At 42.4% G+C, this 18,053-nt stretch overlaps 1 protein-coding gene across 46 annotated transcripts in view; it reads left to right on the top strand.

The window, feature by feature from the left end:
- Window positions 1–18,053, top strand: part of MAP2 (microtubule associated protein 2) — a 238,050-nt gene that overhangs the window by 179,098 nt on the left and 40,899 nt on the right. For 37 of the 46 annotated variants that reach the window (XM_030017079.1, XM_030017072.1, XM_030017074.1 and 34 more), the window contains 2 exons: window positions 7,596–7,709; window positions 10,050–10,127. In XM_030017079.1, the coding sequence (XP_029872939.1) occupies window positions 7,596–7,709; window positions 10,050–10,127 (192 nt within the window). The remainder of the gene's footprint in view (window positions 1–7,595; window positions 7,710–10,049; window positions 10,128–18,053) is intronic. The other 9 variants (XM_041124279.1, XM_041124278.1, XM_041124282.1 and 6 more) reach the window with 2 other exon arrangements.

Raw genomic sequence — 18,053 nt, 5'->3', positions numbered from 1 at the left:
ATGCAGCTGTAGCTCCCCTGTACATGCTCTTTACACATAATCACTGCGATACATCTTTCCCCAAAGGTAGTCTGAATATTCATACCTTTGTGTTTCAATGCATTAAACAATCAAAGCTCTTTCTTTCCCAAAACACAAGCCTTTTCTGACCTGTTCAGTTGGTTAGCTGGTAAATCCTGGTGATTAAATTAATCCATCACTATCCTCATTGAAGCTGCAGTAGCTTAAAGTCAACAACTTTATTAGGGAAATTATACTTGTCAGTTGTGTTGTGGTTTCATTTAATTTAAAAGCTGATGTTCCCATTACTTGCCTTCATACCTCCTGCCAATTACTGTTGATATTGCCAACATCCAGATCAAGGACCTACTTACAGCAAAATATTTACACAAAGCCATTTGAGAGCAAATATTTGAATTCTGTAAAGCTATGTTACTGCTTTTTTCTTCAATCGCAAGCACTAATCTGTTGGCATTATTTGGGTTTTATATAACTTATTCATACTGCTTTGATTGCTGCTGTGCATTTCTCTTTTAACCCAAGTGCAAAAGGCAGTACTTAGAGTTGTCATGATCCCAGTGTCTGATTTTTCTATCAGAAATGTCACTGGGTGAAGCCCAGGTAATTTTTCCCCAGCGTTTCAGCAGTCTTGACTGAAACAAGAGCTGTCCACCAGCTTCCAGGAGAGCTGAACATGAATTCAGGACCTGTCCTTAGGGTACTGGCTAATGCCTCTAAACAAATCGAATAGCTATTTGGTTTGTAGTCCCGCTGCACTCAGAATTGCAGTACCCCGGGGGCAAAAAATCCATAGGTCCTGTTTGCTTTTCAAATTGTCAAAGATAGCAAATAGCCACTTTGTATCTTTCCTTTCTGCAGGAATATATTTGAGGTATTTTGCCTCACTAAGCAGCACAGGTTGGTCTGTGCTTCTGTTGTTGACTCAATTCCACTGTGCCAACAATTAGTGCTGGTTACCTTGGAAACTGCTCTGCACCCTACTGGGGATCTTGACAGGCACATTTTGACTGAAATTGCTTTGTTTTCCCAATTCTGCAAGCACACATGTAGCTAATCCTTTTGCTGTGCTCTGCCTGTGTTCCTTCCCTAAAAGGTAGCAAAATTAATGAAACGTATTAATTTATCCTTTCCATCTGTTTGCATCTTTCTTTATCCCTGTTTTAGCCTCAGTGCTCCAGGAGTGTTAATTACCCTTTGCTTTAACCGAACTCACTGTTAATTTTCTTGGTAGGTGTCTGAGGGATGACATTATGAATGCACATGAAGTTTTGATGCAAATTTCAGTCTTCTCTTCTCTGTCCCTCCCTATCATCCCTTTCCTTCGGTTTTCTCCTGGAGCATTTGTTGTGCCATGTGGTTCCAGCACGTTAAACTTTGTTTATGCCTTAAACAAGTTCTGCTTTACAGAGACCAGATGGCATCTTCCATGGCTACAGCAAACTCAAGATCCACTGCCACCGTAGTGGTATCGGATAGAGCTGTTGTTAGAAAGAGCAGGGTGTGATGCTGCTGCAGTCTGGGAAGAGTGTCCCAGTGAAATTGTGGGGACATGAAATGCTTTTTCTTTTTGGAAGGAGCTGTCCCTATTGCTGTGAAATGGGTGCTCAGGTGGCAAGACGCGATAGATAGGTGGGCTGAGTGAACTGACTGAATGGCAGTAATGAAACACAGGCAACTATGGTCAGGGAAGGAGAGTAAGAGCTGGGGATGCAAACTCTGGTCTGACCGGGGCAACTCTGGCCTGAGAAATCAACTGACACTGTTATGTGAGGTGACAGGCTGGCTGTTCCCCAGGGCGAGCTGTACCAGCCCTGGTTCATCTGCCGGCAGGATCAATGCCGCCGTGCCGGCACACATACCTGCGAGGCAGGAAGATGCCATGACCCCCGCCTACAGGAGGTTTCTCATGTCAAAAACAATTCTTAGAATAATAATAATACAGCATTGCATAGAGGGGTAGGAGGGAGAGAGGAGAAGGTAAAAGGTACTGCTGGATGAGGGCTGTCAGAGGCAAATGTCCGAGCCTGAGCAGTTTCACCTAGGAAGTGGTGTTCATAGCAAAATCAGCTCCTCAACAGATTGAGCCTGAGGTTATGGTAGGTTGGAAGAGAAGAAGTGCCTAAGGCTGAAGGAAAACCATTAAAAAGGGTACAAAGGGAACAGACACCACACATCACTGCGGAGATGTGTCACAGAGCTAATTTTTGCTCTTGCTTTTATAGTTGCCAATTATTTCTAACAGTTTTCTGGAAATATTTGGTGAAAGCTCAGACACCTTTTTTAAAGGCTCTTGCCACCATCCGTACACCTGTCTCTGGGGCTGGTAAACCTGTCTGTTAAAAAACTTAATGGACTGGAAAGGTTTCCTGGGAAATGAAAGTACTGTGAGTAATGGATTCAAGTGCCAGTGGAGACATCTGCAGTCCATTGACAACCGCAGCAGCAGCATCAAGAAATGAAAGAGGGCTTTGACACAACATCTACAGGGCCTTCTACAGGGTCTGATCCCAGATCTTTGGCTCTGCTGTAGCCATATTTGGCATGTAACCTTGCTTTAACGGCCCCTGGTTGAGTCTCTGTCAGTGAAGGGGGGCTCTCTCAGGTGTCTGGAGGCAGTGGCTGGATGATGCCTACTGCTGTTTAAAAATTGGTGCCAGAGCAAGCTGGGGTCGGGATTGGGCCCCTGTTGTGCCCTTGGGTGTGTTTATGAGAGGGGCTGCAGCTTTTGGAGGCACAAGGCCTTCTAAACACAGCAAAGAGGAGAGGTTGCGGCTCCCCATACCATCAGCAGCTGGTTCAGCATCTCCTGTGCATCCCAGTGCTCTGAAAGGGTTTGTGTCCCTGAGTTATCTGTGGGGCAGGGAGACTCCAGATGTCCCGATTTGGCATTCTAGGATTTGTCACACCTTGTAGAAGAACCGGGCTGGCTTCCAAAACCAGGAGCAGAGAGTGCTTACTGGTTTGAGTTTTAACTTTGGTTTAAATTAGCATAGTGCCCAAGACAAATGCCTGCCCTCTCAGCAGGGCAGAGTCCTCTGTTCCTGCCAGAGAGCAGCCATCGCACTAGTAGCAACGGGGCAGGCTTGACCTGACAGCCCTGTTGGAGCTTGGTCTGAAGTGACAACCTTTAAGGGAGTGGCGGAATCACCATCCCTGTGTGTTAGCTCCTGGCTTCTCGGCTCAGCCTGCTCATTGCCGGGGCTTTTGAAAGCTCGTGCTGAGGATCTTTCATAATGTCTCCTCTCTGTTATGGACATCACATTTGAGGACCACCTGTACTTTTGGGTACCACATTCCCTGAAATCAAACCGGGAGACTCAGTCTGTGTCCTGTATCATGAGCAGCTGACATCTTGGTAAAAAGGAGCAGCATTTTACTCTCTGCAAAATGCAAAGGAAAGCAATGTTGCCGTTCATTGTGCTGGAGTCTCATGTGAAGCCAAGGTCTTTGTTCCCTTTAAGAAACACGTATTTCGTGTTACTTGTTATTTGTTAGTGCCATTTTTGTGGCACAAAGTAGAGTCAGAGAATGTCTACCTGCTTAAAGTGAGGAAAATAAATCTCTACAAGCAAAACTCTCTCTAATGAATCCAGAGCTTTTCGGCTGTGAAGAATTTGCCTGGCATCCAGGCTGGCTAACTCTTCTCTTTCTTTTTTTGTTCTTTATCATTAGCCTTCCTTGAACTTTAGCTGAACCATAAGGAAACTATGAAGAGTCTCAATAGCTGCCCTGTGAGGATTTGACTTACCCATTGGATCTGCTATTTATAGTGTCCATTAGTACAAAAATGTCTGTCCTTTTGCAGCAGTCATGTATAGCAAAAGCAATGCTCTTCTGGCGAACTGCCTGTGCTTCCTGTGTCACCCAAAATACCCATCAACAGTGTTCAGAAGTGAGCCTTTCTTGGTTAAAAAAAACCCAGCCAAACAACAACAAAAAACCCCAAACCACCACATAAAACCCAGAGGCCATTTGTATTTTTCTTTACTTATTTTGCATTGCCTGAAATTGAATTTTCCATTTTTCAGGAGGCAACCCTTCACCCCCAGCCATATCTCCCTATGGAACATAATCTTTTCCCCAAGCAAATTAAATCAGGCAGAGAGCTGAGAGGGTGGGAACTGTCCTCCAGCCTTGGAGACCCCATTTGCACCCCAGAACGAGGCTGGATGTGAACAAGTATAAATTCTGTAACAAAGGAGACCATTTTTAATAGGGATTTGTCTTACCTTGCTGGGAGGAAGCTCGCAGTAGCTTGGGTGATGGAGGGCAGGTGATTGAGTGGGTTTCCTTTGGATATGCTCCAGGGTACTAAATCTGGTATACATTTGCATATTCTAGATCTGAAAAATTAATCGGAGCCTTTTCTTAAAATTTTCCTGTGAAAATAAGCTTAAAAAATTGATTCTTCTAACAGTCTTCCTAATTGAGTCTTGATTTGTTCATCTGAGCTAACAGTACAGACTTGATGACGTTACTTTTGTCAGTAGTGTTGTGATTAGTAGATGCATGGAAATTTTGACAGAAGGCTCACGTGTCACATCCTCCAGGTGTAAAGTGGTGGTGGTGGCAGTCGGCATGGCGTCTTCTGGAGCCGTGGTACTCTGCGAAGCTCTGTGACCTTCTCCGTGCTCACCAAAGCTGTTGGGGCAATACTCTTTCCTGTTCTGAAAGAGCAGAATCTGAACAGGAATATACCAAGTATCAAAGGACGCTTTATGGAAGAGTGGTTTGTTTCCTACCCGCATGTCCCACCCATGCAAGGTGCTGCAGCACGCCACCTGCATGGTGTGGTGTGGGAGAGGGTATCACGTGTCTGCAGGAAGAGGATGGGCCAAGCCGCAGGTTCATTCTCCCAGTTTTCCCCTGTATTGCTTGTGCTTTACAGTCTGTGTGTCCCTCACAACACAGGGAATTGTCAGGACCTGTAATGATTCCAGGGGATTATTTGTGTCCGGTCCACTGCTCTGCAGCAGCAGCACCATGGGACGGTCTGTGAGGGTCTGTGAGGTATCTGTTGCATGTTCCTCACAAGAAGAAGGAACCAAGAGGTGCCGAGAAGCACCCCCAGGCATCCAGCAGGCGTGGAAGCAGGAGAAATTTGAAAAGCCCCAAAATGAGGTACAGGCTCCTGAAAGGCAGCTGAGAAGATTGATGGGCTTTAAATCAGTATCCCTGTTCTTTGGTCCATAGGACTAGCCACATGCATGACTCAATTTATGGGGTTATGGTGCTCAATTAGATCTACTTAACAACAAAGTGGAGTTTCATCTCATACTAGGGGCATGTTGTTGAATAGAGGGACAGAGGACTAGAGCTGCCACTCGCAGTCTGCTGCTAATAGAGGCATCTATATCATATGTAGACCCTTTCATAAATGTATTGAGCTCCATCTCAAAACCAGCTGAGTTGTTTCCTGCTGTGTGGAAGACTGCCAGAACTTAACACCCCTGACAGTAGGAAAGCAGTGTCTTCAGATTTCTAGTCTGAATTTATCCTTGGCAAGTTTATATTCACGTATTCTTGGGCTAACAGTTTTTTAAATCAGCTTATTTTTTTCATTGCTAGGTAGATGTTCTGACATATACATCCATCTACTCTTGCTAGTGGCCACAGCCAATAAAACTACTGCGGTCACTGCCCTCCTGGCGACCAGTCAGGAGGGAAGTGAATTGTAAGATACAAATACCAACAATTTTGAATGTTCTTTGCCCGTGGGTGGATTTTTTTTTAATATCTCATTACATAGCTTGTGCAAAAGAGAGATTAACATAGCAATTTGTTTTTAGACAAACACACCTGTGAAAGTCAAGTAATTCACATCTATGATTTTTGGGAGAAAAAAAATCAGCTTTTCTAAAGGGCAAATGAAGAGGAATAACTTTACATTAAAAGTACAAAGAAATTCTGTAAGAGTACTAACTGTGAGAAGAAATCATCATTATTAATCTAATGGACAGTTTCCCTTGTTAGGGTGGTTGCTGTAAAGTTACCCGTGGGGCACTGATTTAAATATACTTCCCCTTCCCAGCTGGTCCTTGCCTGAAGAACGCAGTAATGGGTGAGCAGAGAGCTTTTTTTTCTGCCCTCTGGATGGTGATTAATGGGGCTCTGCAAGTGTCTCCTGGCAGGAGCAGGGTGTATTGCTATCTGCCATTAGAAACCTCTGTCTCCACGTGAGGGATGGAGCAGCACTGAAATTCTTGCTCTGTTTTCAGGTGTGTGCCCAGCCGTGCAGCTGGTGGGCACACGGCCGTGCAGCTTGTTGCCTTCCCTAGGGCTCAGCTCTGTGTTGTGTCCCAGCACCCTGCATTTGAAACAACTCAGAAATAGCTGGAGAGTGAAGGGGTTTATTTCCACTGAGTTTGGCTGTGAGAGGGAGGAATATGTTGATTAATGAGTAAGGAAGAGTGGGCTAATACACAGATAAGAAAAAAAAACCTTTTTCTCTGAATTCTTTTGTAGATGGTTCTGCTGGACCAACCCTTAAGTCCTTGATTTGCTAGATTGAAGGTGCCTGAACTGCCCTTAGGGTAGGAAACCTCTCTGGTTACTTCCACAGGCGGTTGTGTGTGCCCAATGACATTTCACTGCACCTTTGAGTGGGTCTAGAGCCAAGATGAGATACAATTTCTCAGTTTGGAAGTATTTACTCCCTGGGCGGTCTCACCGCCATCCTCCACTCACCAGAGCACCTGGTTCCTCAGCCTCTCTCGGGCATGCCACACGTTGAGGGTGGTGGGGCAGAGTGAAGCACGGGTCCTGTGGCACCCGGGTCTGTCAAGCGTGCAACACCTTAGCCAGCTCCATGTGAGTCCCCCTTCCCTGCGCCAAGCACAGCAAGAGCGAGCGTCTGGGAGCCAAGCCTGTGTCCAGGACCAGGGCCTGAGAGCCCATCCCACCAAACAAATGTTACCCTCCCCAATCCCTCTGCATGGTATTCAGACCTACTGTTTAAATAAAGCTTTGTGTTGCAGTCTTAAAAGGGGTGAAGAGGACAAAGTATACATTTTAATCATACAGAAATGTTATTTGGCCCTTCTTTTTCAAGTCCCTCATCACCATAGATGTCTGTCTGGGAAGTGCCTTTAATGCATACTAACTGTGTGCTGATAAGGAGGAAATATCATCCAAAGTGCATGTAAGAATGCAGCTAGCTCCATATATTAAATGTCAAAAAATACCATTACTCAGCTGGCTGTTCTACCCCTGTTTGCAAAACAGTACCTGCAAAATAAATTTCTAGACATTTAATAAATGATCATCTTAAAATTTTGGAGTTGCTTCACGTTGTCCCTAACAGAAAGAGCATTTAATAAAGACGCTTTGTGCATCTTACTGTGAAGGCTGGGGTCCTGGTTTTTATAGTACTCAGCATTTTCCACTGAGATCTTTGGAATATCTGGTCCTTCTATTTTATTTTCAATGATTTGCTTATATTTCAGGGAAAAAGATTACCTTTCAAAATTAAGTCAGCCTCCATTTTTTATTGTTTAAGCTAATCTTTATAATTTTAAAACATCATTTCATTAGCATACTTTTCTTTGTTTTTTCTAACTTTGCTGCTGCCACAGAAGAAGTGTCTGCGAGGATAGTACAAGTCGTAACAGCTGAAGCTGTAGCAGTCCTGAAAGGCGAACAGGAAAAAGAAGCCCAGCACAAAGATCAGCCTGGACCACTACCTTTAGGTAAAACAAGACAAAGAATGTTCAAAGTATCCTTGTGTCTGCTAATATTATATGTATGTATTACAAAAAACAGTTACAGCTGTGTATTCACATAGGTTATGGTCATGGGTAAACTGCAGCACCGCTGGATAAATGCTGGAACCACATAATAATAGCGGTATCCTTGTTGCCTCAGTTCTTCATGGCCCGGTGACCGTCTCATTCACTGTTTGCTCTAACAGCAGTTCTCCACCTGGTTTCTGACTCCTGAGTGGCACAGCTGTGAATGTAATTGGTGGTAGTGGTTTTGTCATCGTGTTTGGTGGGATCCAGTAGCACTCGGAGTCCGTTTGTGTTCAGCCATGTACAACGTGAGAGAGAAAGATTAATGTCTGAAGAGGCAAAGATTACAGGAGAGACATATAAAAAGAAAGTGAGGCTTCACTGCTTGGATGGTAGCTACTCAAAAAGATGGAGGAGGAGCACCTCAACAAGAAGCAGAGAGGAATGGGGCACACCGGGTGAGGGTGGGAGAGGGGTTAGCAGCCAGGCAGGGTGAGGGGAGATTGTGGGAGAGGGAATTACACGTGGTAGAAGCAAATGCCAGTGGTCCAGAGTGGGAATGGTACCACTGCCACTGGTCCATGCTGTGTCCCCATCCTCCTGCTGGCTCCTTTCTGAAATGTCTCTCTGAAGTACAAGTATATGTGTGCGTATGTATATATAAGTAAGTATACAGCCATTCGTACCTGCAGTGCTTCCTCCCTGCCAGAAAACTTCCACAGTAGCTCAAAACACATATACCAAAGGCCATACTCTGTCCTGAGGTAGGATAAGTCTTGCAAGCCTGCCCCAGGAGAAGTTCTGCTGAATGCATGTACATTGTGATCAAATCAAAATAATGCCTTGTGGTATTTTCCCCACAGGCACTGTGCTTTGTTTGGTACAGTGGCTGGACCCTGCTTAGGAATGAATTAAAGTCAATGAGTAATTTAGAATATTTGTTAGAAATTTGGTTCCCAAGGTCTTTTGCTTCATTGAACTAATTTTGAACTTCAGCAGGGAGATGTGTTGCTTAGTAATTCCCATCTTTATAGAGACTCAATTTTACATGGAAGACCCCAATTCTGCAAAGCACTTCATACATATTTAAGCACAAATTTCTTCACTGGAGCCTGGGTAAGGCAAAATGGATATTCACTTCCATGTAGTTAGAGAAGACATTTTAAAATTATTGTGAGAAGTATGTCTTCAATGAGCAACTGTTGGTGTTACAGTTCCTGTGGTCAGTGTCTGTTAAATAAGTGCGGGTAGAATTGCATTGTGATGAAGATACAAATACTCTCTTCCTGGACAGCACATCTTAAGGACAAGTCACAGAAGGGTCTTGTCCAAACCACACTGAAATCAATAGAAGGAGGCCTGGCAAATTCTACTGGGGCTTTGAAACTGGCCTTTCTATGCTTGGGAAGAAGCCCTGAATCAGAAACTGACTGTTGAGAGGCGCCATTTATCAGACAGATCTGTTAAAACAGATTGTTAATTTATTTTAAAAAAACAAAACAAAATAAAACATTGGTTAAGCCCCAGTAGTGGATCTGTTTTTAAAGAAAAAAAATTCTCAAAGTGATTGGTATGAAATAAGATGCAGAGGTTATGCTGAATTCATTTAAGAAGCAGTTTGTTTAGGATTTCATCGTCCTTGAATTAAATACTTGAAAAAAACATCATCTGGATTCAGCGTCTAGTCTCGTGACTGGGAATGAATCTAAAACCTAGTCTAAGTGCATCTAAGATTTCACTGTGCCTTGCTCAGCTGAATCACTGTTATGTCATGGCTGACATAAGTTCCCTATGCTGATGTCTTTTGTATTTAGACAAGCAGTATTTGCATGTATTCTGTGATTAACCTTGAACTCAGCAGAAGAAAAAGAAAAAAAAGCATGCAGAATGTTTTTTGTTCATGTACTCAAGGTAAATTCAAGAGATTGGATGCCAGTTTCTGATAGCATGAATTTACAAAATCTCTCACACTCAGATGCTTTATTGTTGTTGCCTTGGGTGACTGAAGGTTTTCTAAGTGGCAATACTGATTTAAAAGATAATTTCATACTTGATTTTTGTATTGTATTCTGTGACCAGAATTTTGAAAATAATTCATATCATCTGAAAAAAAAAATCCTTTTATTATAACTTTAAAAATCCATGTATTCTGAAAGGGTCTATCTGAAAATCCACTAGGCACAAGTGCCCATTGAATAATTCTCTCAGCTGGGCAGAACAGGCTGACTGCAGCTTGTATCAAGTATTGGTCTCCCTGGAATTAATTGCTGTATCTCATTTTCACTGTTTGATTTCTAGCAGTTGAAGAGTCAGCCAACCTGCCTCCTTCCCCTCCTCCATCACCAGCTTCCGAGCAGACTGGAGCTCTGGAGGAAGGTAAGGGTCTTCTGGATGTTGCAGTGCACAGCTGAACAGCAGAGGGATGAGACATGAATCTAAAGGATGGGGGAATCAGAAAATGGAGATACTTTCTGCACCTTCATGTGAAAAGATAAGGCATTCCCCAGCAGTAACTCCCCATCTGCAAACCAGCTGCAATGCATGGGTGAGGTAGACACATATGCACAGAGGTAACTGACAGGATATGTTAAGTACATCCCTATTAAAGAAGAAACAGGAGGTGATGCTCACCTTTTTATCTGTTATATGCAATATGAGCCAAGATGTCTGTTGTCCCAACATGGTCACCAAAACTATGATTCAGTATGGGTCAGCTTTCTTTTCTTAGGATTTGTTTGGCTGCTTTTTTTAATTACCATTAGCTTTGTTTTTGGAATCTTAAATGCATGAAAGCAAGGAGATTCAGAGTTGGATCATTTCTTTGGTCTTTGACCTGTAATTCATGCTTCAATGCCTATGTGTATCGGGCGTTCTGGACAGAGTGGAGGAGTCAAATTCTAGTCTCACAAAGCAAATTTCTACTCTTCTGCACAACAAATGTTCAATTTCAGTAGCCCATGATCACTGCATTTTCCTCCTGCTAAAATCCCCTCCAGCAAAGAACTTAAGTGTTGGCTTAATTTTAAGCAGAGGCCTAAATCCCAGTGAAGTTGTCACAATGGTAAGCATGTGCGTCAGTGCTTTGTTCAACAGAAGATGACTGCTGCATCAAGGCCATCAGTATAGGGAGACAGCAATATGTTAAAACTGAGCTGTATCATGTGGGTAAGAGGGAAGGATTTGGGTTCAGAATCTCCAGGGGACTGTCAGTTGAACTCTGCTATGTCAATAGCATTTTTATGCGTCCATTTATTTCCTTCTTGGATTTTCTTTTAGCATTTTTCTTTCTTTTTGTTTAAATAAGTGCATGAAAATAATTTCTTACCGTCTGCTGAAGAAACCTTGTTGGTATTTTAACACAGAGCCTCTATTAATTTTGCAAGTGGACGGCTGCTATTTCATGTGCTAACGTAGTCTGACTCGCAGTTTATCAGGACACTGCAATTAGGCATGTTCCATCCTGAAACGTTTTTGAGATAATGCAATTACAGGCTGTGCCAACAACAACATTTGTCAGTCCACTGTACTGGAAATACCTACTGGATGGGGTTAGTAACAAATATAAAGAATTTGATTAATTGATTGTTGTTTTTTTTAAAAAAACATCTGCCCATTGTGTGTTTTAAAAAAATAGTAAAATGGTTCCTAGACTCATCACCCAGAGGTAACGGCAATCAAAAGTACTAACTGAAAAGGAAGCTAGTAGGGCATTAGCAAAGGCTTTTAGAATTGTTACCAGGGTTTTACCACTATTTTTAATATATAGTTCACTTGACTAGTTCAGTGTATGCTTTTTGATTTTTTCATATCACAATAAAGGGCTTGTTCTTCTGCTTCAAGCCAATGTCAAGGTTCTTCCATTACCCTTAGTTGAGGATTAGCTTTGTGTACTGTTTCTATCAGCAGTATTGTTTGCACGTAATTCAGGATTTTATAAAGTACTCATATTGATTAATTGACAGGAGGTTGTAGATTGCCCCCTAAGCAAATGGAAGCCATTTAGCTAGTTGTATTAACACAAGAGGGTGGCAAAACACTATACAACTTGAGGTTATTATGAAATACCGGACTGTGCTGTTCCCAGCTGTGCATATGACTCAGCAAGTCACTTAACAGCTCTGGGCTAGAAGATGTGGTCCTTATTCTCTGTGGGTAAGTTGAATTTTGGCTGACTTGAGTGAGCCAGACCTGTCATTTTTATTCAGGCAAAGCTCCCATTCAGAAGAGTTTGCCTCAGTAGGGTTTGACCCAGTTTTACTGTACTTGTTTAAACCTTCAGTTCCCTATACCATCTGGCTATCCATCCTCATGCACCTTTACATTGTCTGTCTGTCTGCTCAGTAGAATACAATTTCTGAATTTAACCCAATTCTACAGTTGTTGAACAAAAGAGGTGAGCGCTTGGCATGTGTATCTACCTCAGACCTCCTTTTTCCCCGTTCTCTTAGAACTTTTTCCTAATGCACTTGTCAGTGTGTGTTGCATTGCTTTGAATCCAAGAGACTTCCTTCAGTCATAGTAGGAAGGAAATCACTGTTGTAGACATGACAAAGGTGGATGTGGCCAGCCATGCAGCAAACACAAATTAAAAAAAAAAAAAGGTAGAAAAGACAGAGAGGTTTGTGGGTCAAGTGTATTTCGTGAGAGAAAGGAGTCAGTGGATGTAGGTTTCTTTCTTTCATTTCGCTGCAGAAAAACGTTCAAATGAGCCTGTCCCTTTTTACTGCTGCAGAAGGTAAGAGAACTAATTTGCCTTATGGAAATTATTTCATTTATTTCAACTATAGTAACATAATTTTGCTCAGGAAATGAAATTTTCCCTAGCACCGTCTAATCCTTTTATCAGTTGTATCTGGTCATGCAGGGCTGATGCGATATTCTTTTGCCAACTTGGCATTTCTTTTGTGCCCAGTGCCTTTTGACAATGGTCAACAATGTCTTCATGTAAAAAAAATTCTAAATGTTACAAGATAGAAGGATGCCTTTGATGGCCTGTCTTCCATTTTGAAATAGGCATTTCAGATTAGGCTTTATATGCCAAATAAGAATATTTTGCAAACTGAAAGGAACCAAGTGTCCTATAAAAATGGGTCTATTTACAATGAAAATTACTTCTTGAAAGGCATTTTCAAAAGATACCTGGAAGCTAAAGCAGAATTAGCCTTTGTGAGAAGTCATTTTAATCTTGGACTTTAGAATACATTGGGGATTTTTCCCATGCTTTGAGATGAAAAAGGGACTATTAGAAGGGACTAAAATAACAAAGAAAGGATTTTTCTTGTTGCTGAAATAAAAGCATATCCTCCTTTAAAGACATCATTATCCTGTTAATGAAATTATCTGCAGTAATTTTGAAAATATCTTTATTAAAACTGATAAATAAACAATGTAAATCCGTAATAGGCACAGACATAACAGCCCCAAACAATACTAGACTTTGCACTCCTAATGATTTTGGACTATCACAATAATATGTATTAAGCGTTTTTACTGATGTCAGTTCCTGTAGTTTTAAGGAGCAGAGGCAGGGCTTCTATTTTCTTGCCTACAATCCATTCCGAGCCTATACAGAAGGAATTTTCAGCCTTGTTTGCATCAGTATAGAGAAGTCCTGGGGCTTCATCTTCACTATTGTCGATGCATTTTACTTCTGAAGGGCTCCTGGGTAAGTATGACCCACAGCTGGAAGGAGAACCTCCCCTTTTGCACATCTTCCTTTTCCATGTTCTGCTTCTGAACATACCAACCTTCCGCTCTTTTCTCCACAATGTCCCAGTTCCAGCAGAAGAGGTAGCAAGTGTGTCAACGCTTTCCACTCTTGTCCACAGTAATACATGGACTAGTGTGAGAGCACCCTGCAAAGAAGCAGGGGTTGTAGTTTTGAATCTTCTCAGGTTTAGGAGGGGGTTGATTCCTGGTCTCTTGCACCTTGAGACATGTCCCCACCCCTGTAACTAGCCTTTTGCAAACTGCGAGCCCGCTCAAATCTGTGGCTGAATTTTGTTGAAGCTTCTGTGGAGAAGAAATCCACGGGTTCTGCATTGCAAGTGGATCAAGATGCTTCACTGCAACCTTGCTGCTGGCTCTTAAGTACTAGGGAAAGGTGGGAAGCTCAGGTACAGCCCTGTGTTTAGCATTTCCTATTGCAGTGCTCTGCAGAGCTTGCTGCTTGGCAGAAGCAGGCTGCCAGCTTATCTTTCCACACCTACCTCCTTTAAGCATGCATAAACCCCTGAATGTGGGGTTTGGATTCCACTACAAGAGTGAAGCAGCTAAACTATCGGTGGTTCAGGCACTCGGAAAGAAATTATGAGAACAGGTCTCTTAATTTAAGTTCCATGGATGGTATTTGTGTATGTGCATAGGTGCACATAGCATACCTCCAGTCCTGGCCAGCCTCAGGGCTGTCATGGAATCTGAAACATGGGTCATCTTTCTTTTGCAGCACTGTGATACATATTGGAGCTACTAATATTGCTATTGAGGAATAATTTTTCTTCCTTTCTGTGGGTGATTGAGCCTGAATGGGCTGACACTACAGCATTCTTTTCCCAGGCGGAAGAAATACATGTCATTACATTACAGGACACTTGCTGCCATGTTGCTGCAGAGAGCAGACAGTGCTTTTTTTAAAGACACAGATGTTGTCTTGTCATAGCGTGCTATAGAAAGAAACTTAAAACTTACTGTTATTTGCCAGGAGGAACCTTAGAGGTCTTACAGATGGAATTAGTTTGGATAAAAATTGCTTTCTAAGACTTGGGTGTAAGGGTGGTTAAAGCAGCATTCATGAGCCATCTTGTTTTCGGGTCACACACAGAGATCTGGTTAATATCTGTTACGCTGCCTGTGTTAAAGCCTTACTTTCTGACTCAGTTTTTTGGATCCAAGAGGAAAGTTTTGGAGGCTCTGGAGAAGCTCTTTAAGTTGTAATTTCCTGGAGAAAGGCCAGGGACACCGAGCATGGACTTGTTCTTGAAGCTAGTAGGAAATCCAATGGGATAGCTGCTAAAGGCACTCCGTGAAGGTAGTGTTTATCAAACTGCCAGTTGTCATACACAGAAAATGGTCTTAAACATATTTTCTCAGTACTAGATGTTTAGTTTTTCATAGCTTTATTCATACTGAGAGGGCACCTTAGCCTACACGAGCTCTCAAGTCTCCCCTTTAGGTTTGTATGGATCAGATAGTAGGCCAGTCATTTTTATTGGGCAGTATTATTTTTCTTTGTCTTGCAAAAACCAACCAAGCTCCCCCTCCCTGTAGCTGGTGTAGTCCTGAGATGATTATGTGATTATCTGCGGTGCTACAGTGACGGGTGAATAAAGCTGTCATTCCAGAGCATTGGCAGACACCAAGGTGGGAGCTAGTTCATCCACAGAAATGTGACACAACAGTGTAAAATATAGGACTAACAGAGACTGCTGTGAGCAGCTTTATGTGGCCTTTATCAGGAAAAAAGGTAGCTAGCTATTTGGGTAAGGGTTTTCTTCGTTGTTTAAATGTTACTTATTTATAGGGAAAAGAAGTAAGTGGGGAATTTTGAAATAGATACAATGAGAAATAAACCCACTATTGACCAAAGTGTAAGTTGGTTTGCTTTTTAATTAAAGGAGTTTTCAAAATTTACACTTTCAAGTACTTCACATGATGACTATGTGGGATACCTCAGAGGTTTTTAATACAGTCAGTCAGCTGTAAAATACATGAGTATCAGTGCAAGTTGTGAGATGTCGTTTGTGTACAATACGTGTTCCTCTAAATAATGAGTGTATAGTTTTGAAATTCACTTATTCCGATGGTTGGACATGGCCCATGTGTTAAAATGCACAGCTGCCTCATTCCTCCATCCTGCATTAACCTGTAGCGTGGCTGATTTCATCCACTCTGCAGTATGACATAGTAGCTAGCATTGCTAGTGCATGCATCCATCATGTCTTGTCTTTTCTTTGTCTGTCTGTCCTGCAGTTTTTGTCTGTGTGTGTCTATTTGTAGATGAAGGGGCGGAGGATAAGGTGGGACCGCTACACCACTGCCCAGGCTGTGGGCCTGCTGCCAGCAGGGAGTGGCGTAAACACCTGGCCCCCTCCATTTCAGTGTCTGTGCCCGATGATGAGCCCTACAATTCGGATGAGGAGTACTATGAACACCCTTTGTTCAGCTCAGAGTGGACTGGCTCTAGTACACGTCCCAGTGCCACAGTGAAGAGCACAGAGGTCTTGTTGGGCCATGATGAAGGTGAACTGAGCATGGTCCCATTTTGTTCCTCTTCCCCTCTACCCGCCTGCCATCCATTCCATTATATATGTGCCTGGGGTTGTTGCTTTCTGGGAAGGGAAACCTAGTTGTGTTTTCTCCCTACATGGAAGTGACACCCCTCCAGAGTCTCTCCATCTCAAAGTGAAGCTGCAGCATGAGCAATGAATGCAACTTTGGGGTCAGTGAAACCATGGTCCCTGCTTAAATCAGGGCTCTTGGTCTACTGGCCTGGCTTATAGCAGAAGCAAAAGGAGCAGCTAGTTAAAAGAAGCATAAGCTAATTTGTTCTTTGTGCCAGAGAATTACTGCCAAGAACAGTGTGCAAAATAAGCCAAAAGATTGTTACTGGAGGTAAGTCAGTTGTTAACACAATGGGGAAAAAAAGCATGTCTATACCAAAGATAGCAGTGGAAGGTCTTTAATTCTCCAGTAGGCAAAGGAAATCAATTTTACCCCAGTATACACAGGTGACTTCAGGCAGTATTGGGTCATGTTTGATCTCTAGTTCTTTTGTGGATACACCCAGTTAAATTGTGTCAGCTGACTGCAAACAAGGAGGAAAAAAAAAAAAAAATTACTGCTACTGTGTTTCTGTACCCCCTTTTTCTATGGCCTGAGCATACATAAAAGTGAAATGGCTTTTGAGGAATCAAGGGAGAATCTATTTCAGTGACTAACAGGAATGCTGACTTGTCCAAGGCAAGGTAGATCATGTTTCATCTCGCAGCATTTGACTAAATCTTGGGACACAGGAGTTGAAGTTAAAAACAGTACTGAATCCTGTAAAGGTTTGTGTCTCAGGAAGATGAAGGTGTATACCTGAAATTGCTCACTGGGTCACTTCAAGAAAACAAGCGTTGTTCAGAATTAACAGGATAATATAGCCTAATACTGCAACAGCACCAGAAAGAGATCAATGCTAATAATTGGAAGATTGTTAATGTCACCATGTCTGCCTGAAGCTCGGGAAGACAGAAGATCACAGGAGTAGCCTTACTAAATGCTGGGTGCCTATAGCTGTACTTAGAGCACTCCTGGATTGGTTAATTCGTGGGCAGCTTCCTTTTTAGTCATATGCATCTACAGCTGTTGAAAGTGTGAGATCTCAGAACATCTATGAGGGGAAAAAAAAAAAAAAGGGAAATAAGCTGGATCATCAGTGAAAAGATAGGCATTATGAAACAGCCCTCCTCAGTTGCTGCCTGTAAGCTAGCAGTCTGTTTGGCATAAAAGTCTGCTGCACAAAGGAAGTCTGTAGGATTCTTCCGTTAAGTCAGTGATAACTTTCTACTTTGGTGAGTAATTAGTTTTAATCATGTGGCATTGTGTGAAGTGTCTAAGGAAATGGAGGTGTATCCAACCTGAAATTGCTCCGAGTACAATGAGAGGCTTTCCTTAAAAATTTTTAATTGAAAGGTGTGCACGTATAAAACTACATAAAATTGGAAAAGAAAAGTAAAACAAGTTATTCAAGTCAGGACCTCTTGTAGCTGAACACCTGCTGATCTGCCAGGCTGCTTTTACAATCTGCCCGTGTGTAAATATCCCTGTAACATTCAGGCATTGGTCCAGTTCTGATTCTGAATCTTCTGGCTTCTGTTCATTTAAGATATAGTATCTAACCTTAATTACATTTTTATATGTTATTAATAATGTGTTATACTTTACATAGTGATATTTTGTCAGCCTCAAATAGTGTTTGTGTTCCTTAAATCACTTTTTAAAGGCCATAACTTAAGTGGATGGGTGATTGTCTCGTTTTCACTGGGCCAATCTCAGGAGAAAATCAAGCCCTTGTGAAGAGGTTTTATTTTAATACCAAGAGGCTGGATACAGCCCCTTTCAGATTCGAAACTACTTTGTTCTAAGTGTGATTCAGCAATGTCCTTAAACATGAGACGCGCTTTAAACCTGGGAGGTCATCAGGTTGACTGCAGCACGGCTGCTGGTCAGCTGCTTAAGTATGTTGCTGAATCAAAGGTTTCATACTTAATCCTGACTTCTGATCGGAGGGGATACTAATAGAGCACACTAATATTCTGC

The sequence above is a fragment of the Aquila chrysaetos genome, chromosome 6, assembly GCF_900496995.4.
Source record: "Aquila chrysaetos chrysaetos chromosome 6, bAquChr1.4, whole genome shotgun sequence".
NCBI classification, from domain to species: Eukaryota; Metazoa; Chordata; class Aves; order Accipitriformes; family Accipitridae; genus Aquila; species Aquila chrysaetos.
Note: the sequence above shows the minus strand (reverse complement) of the source record. Positions and strands in the feature narration are given on the sequence as shown.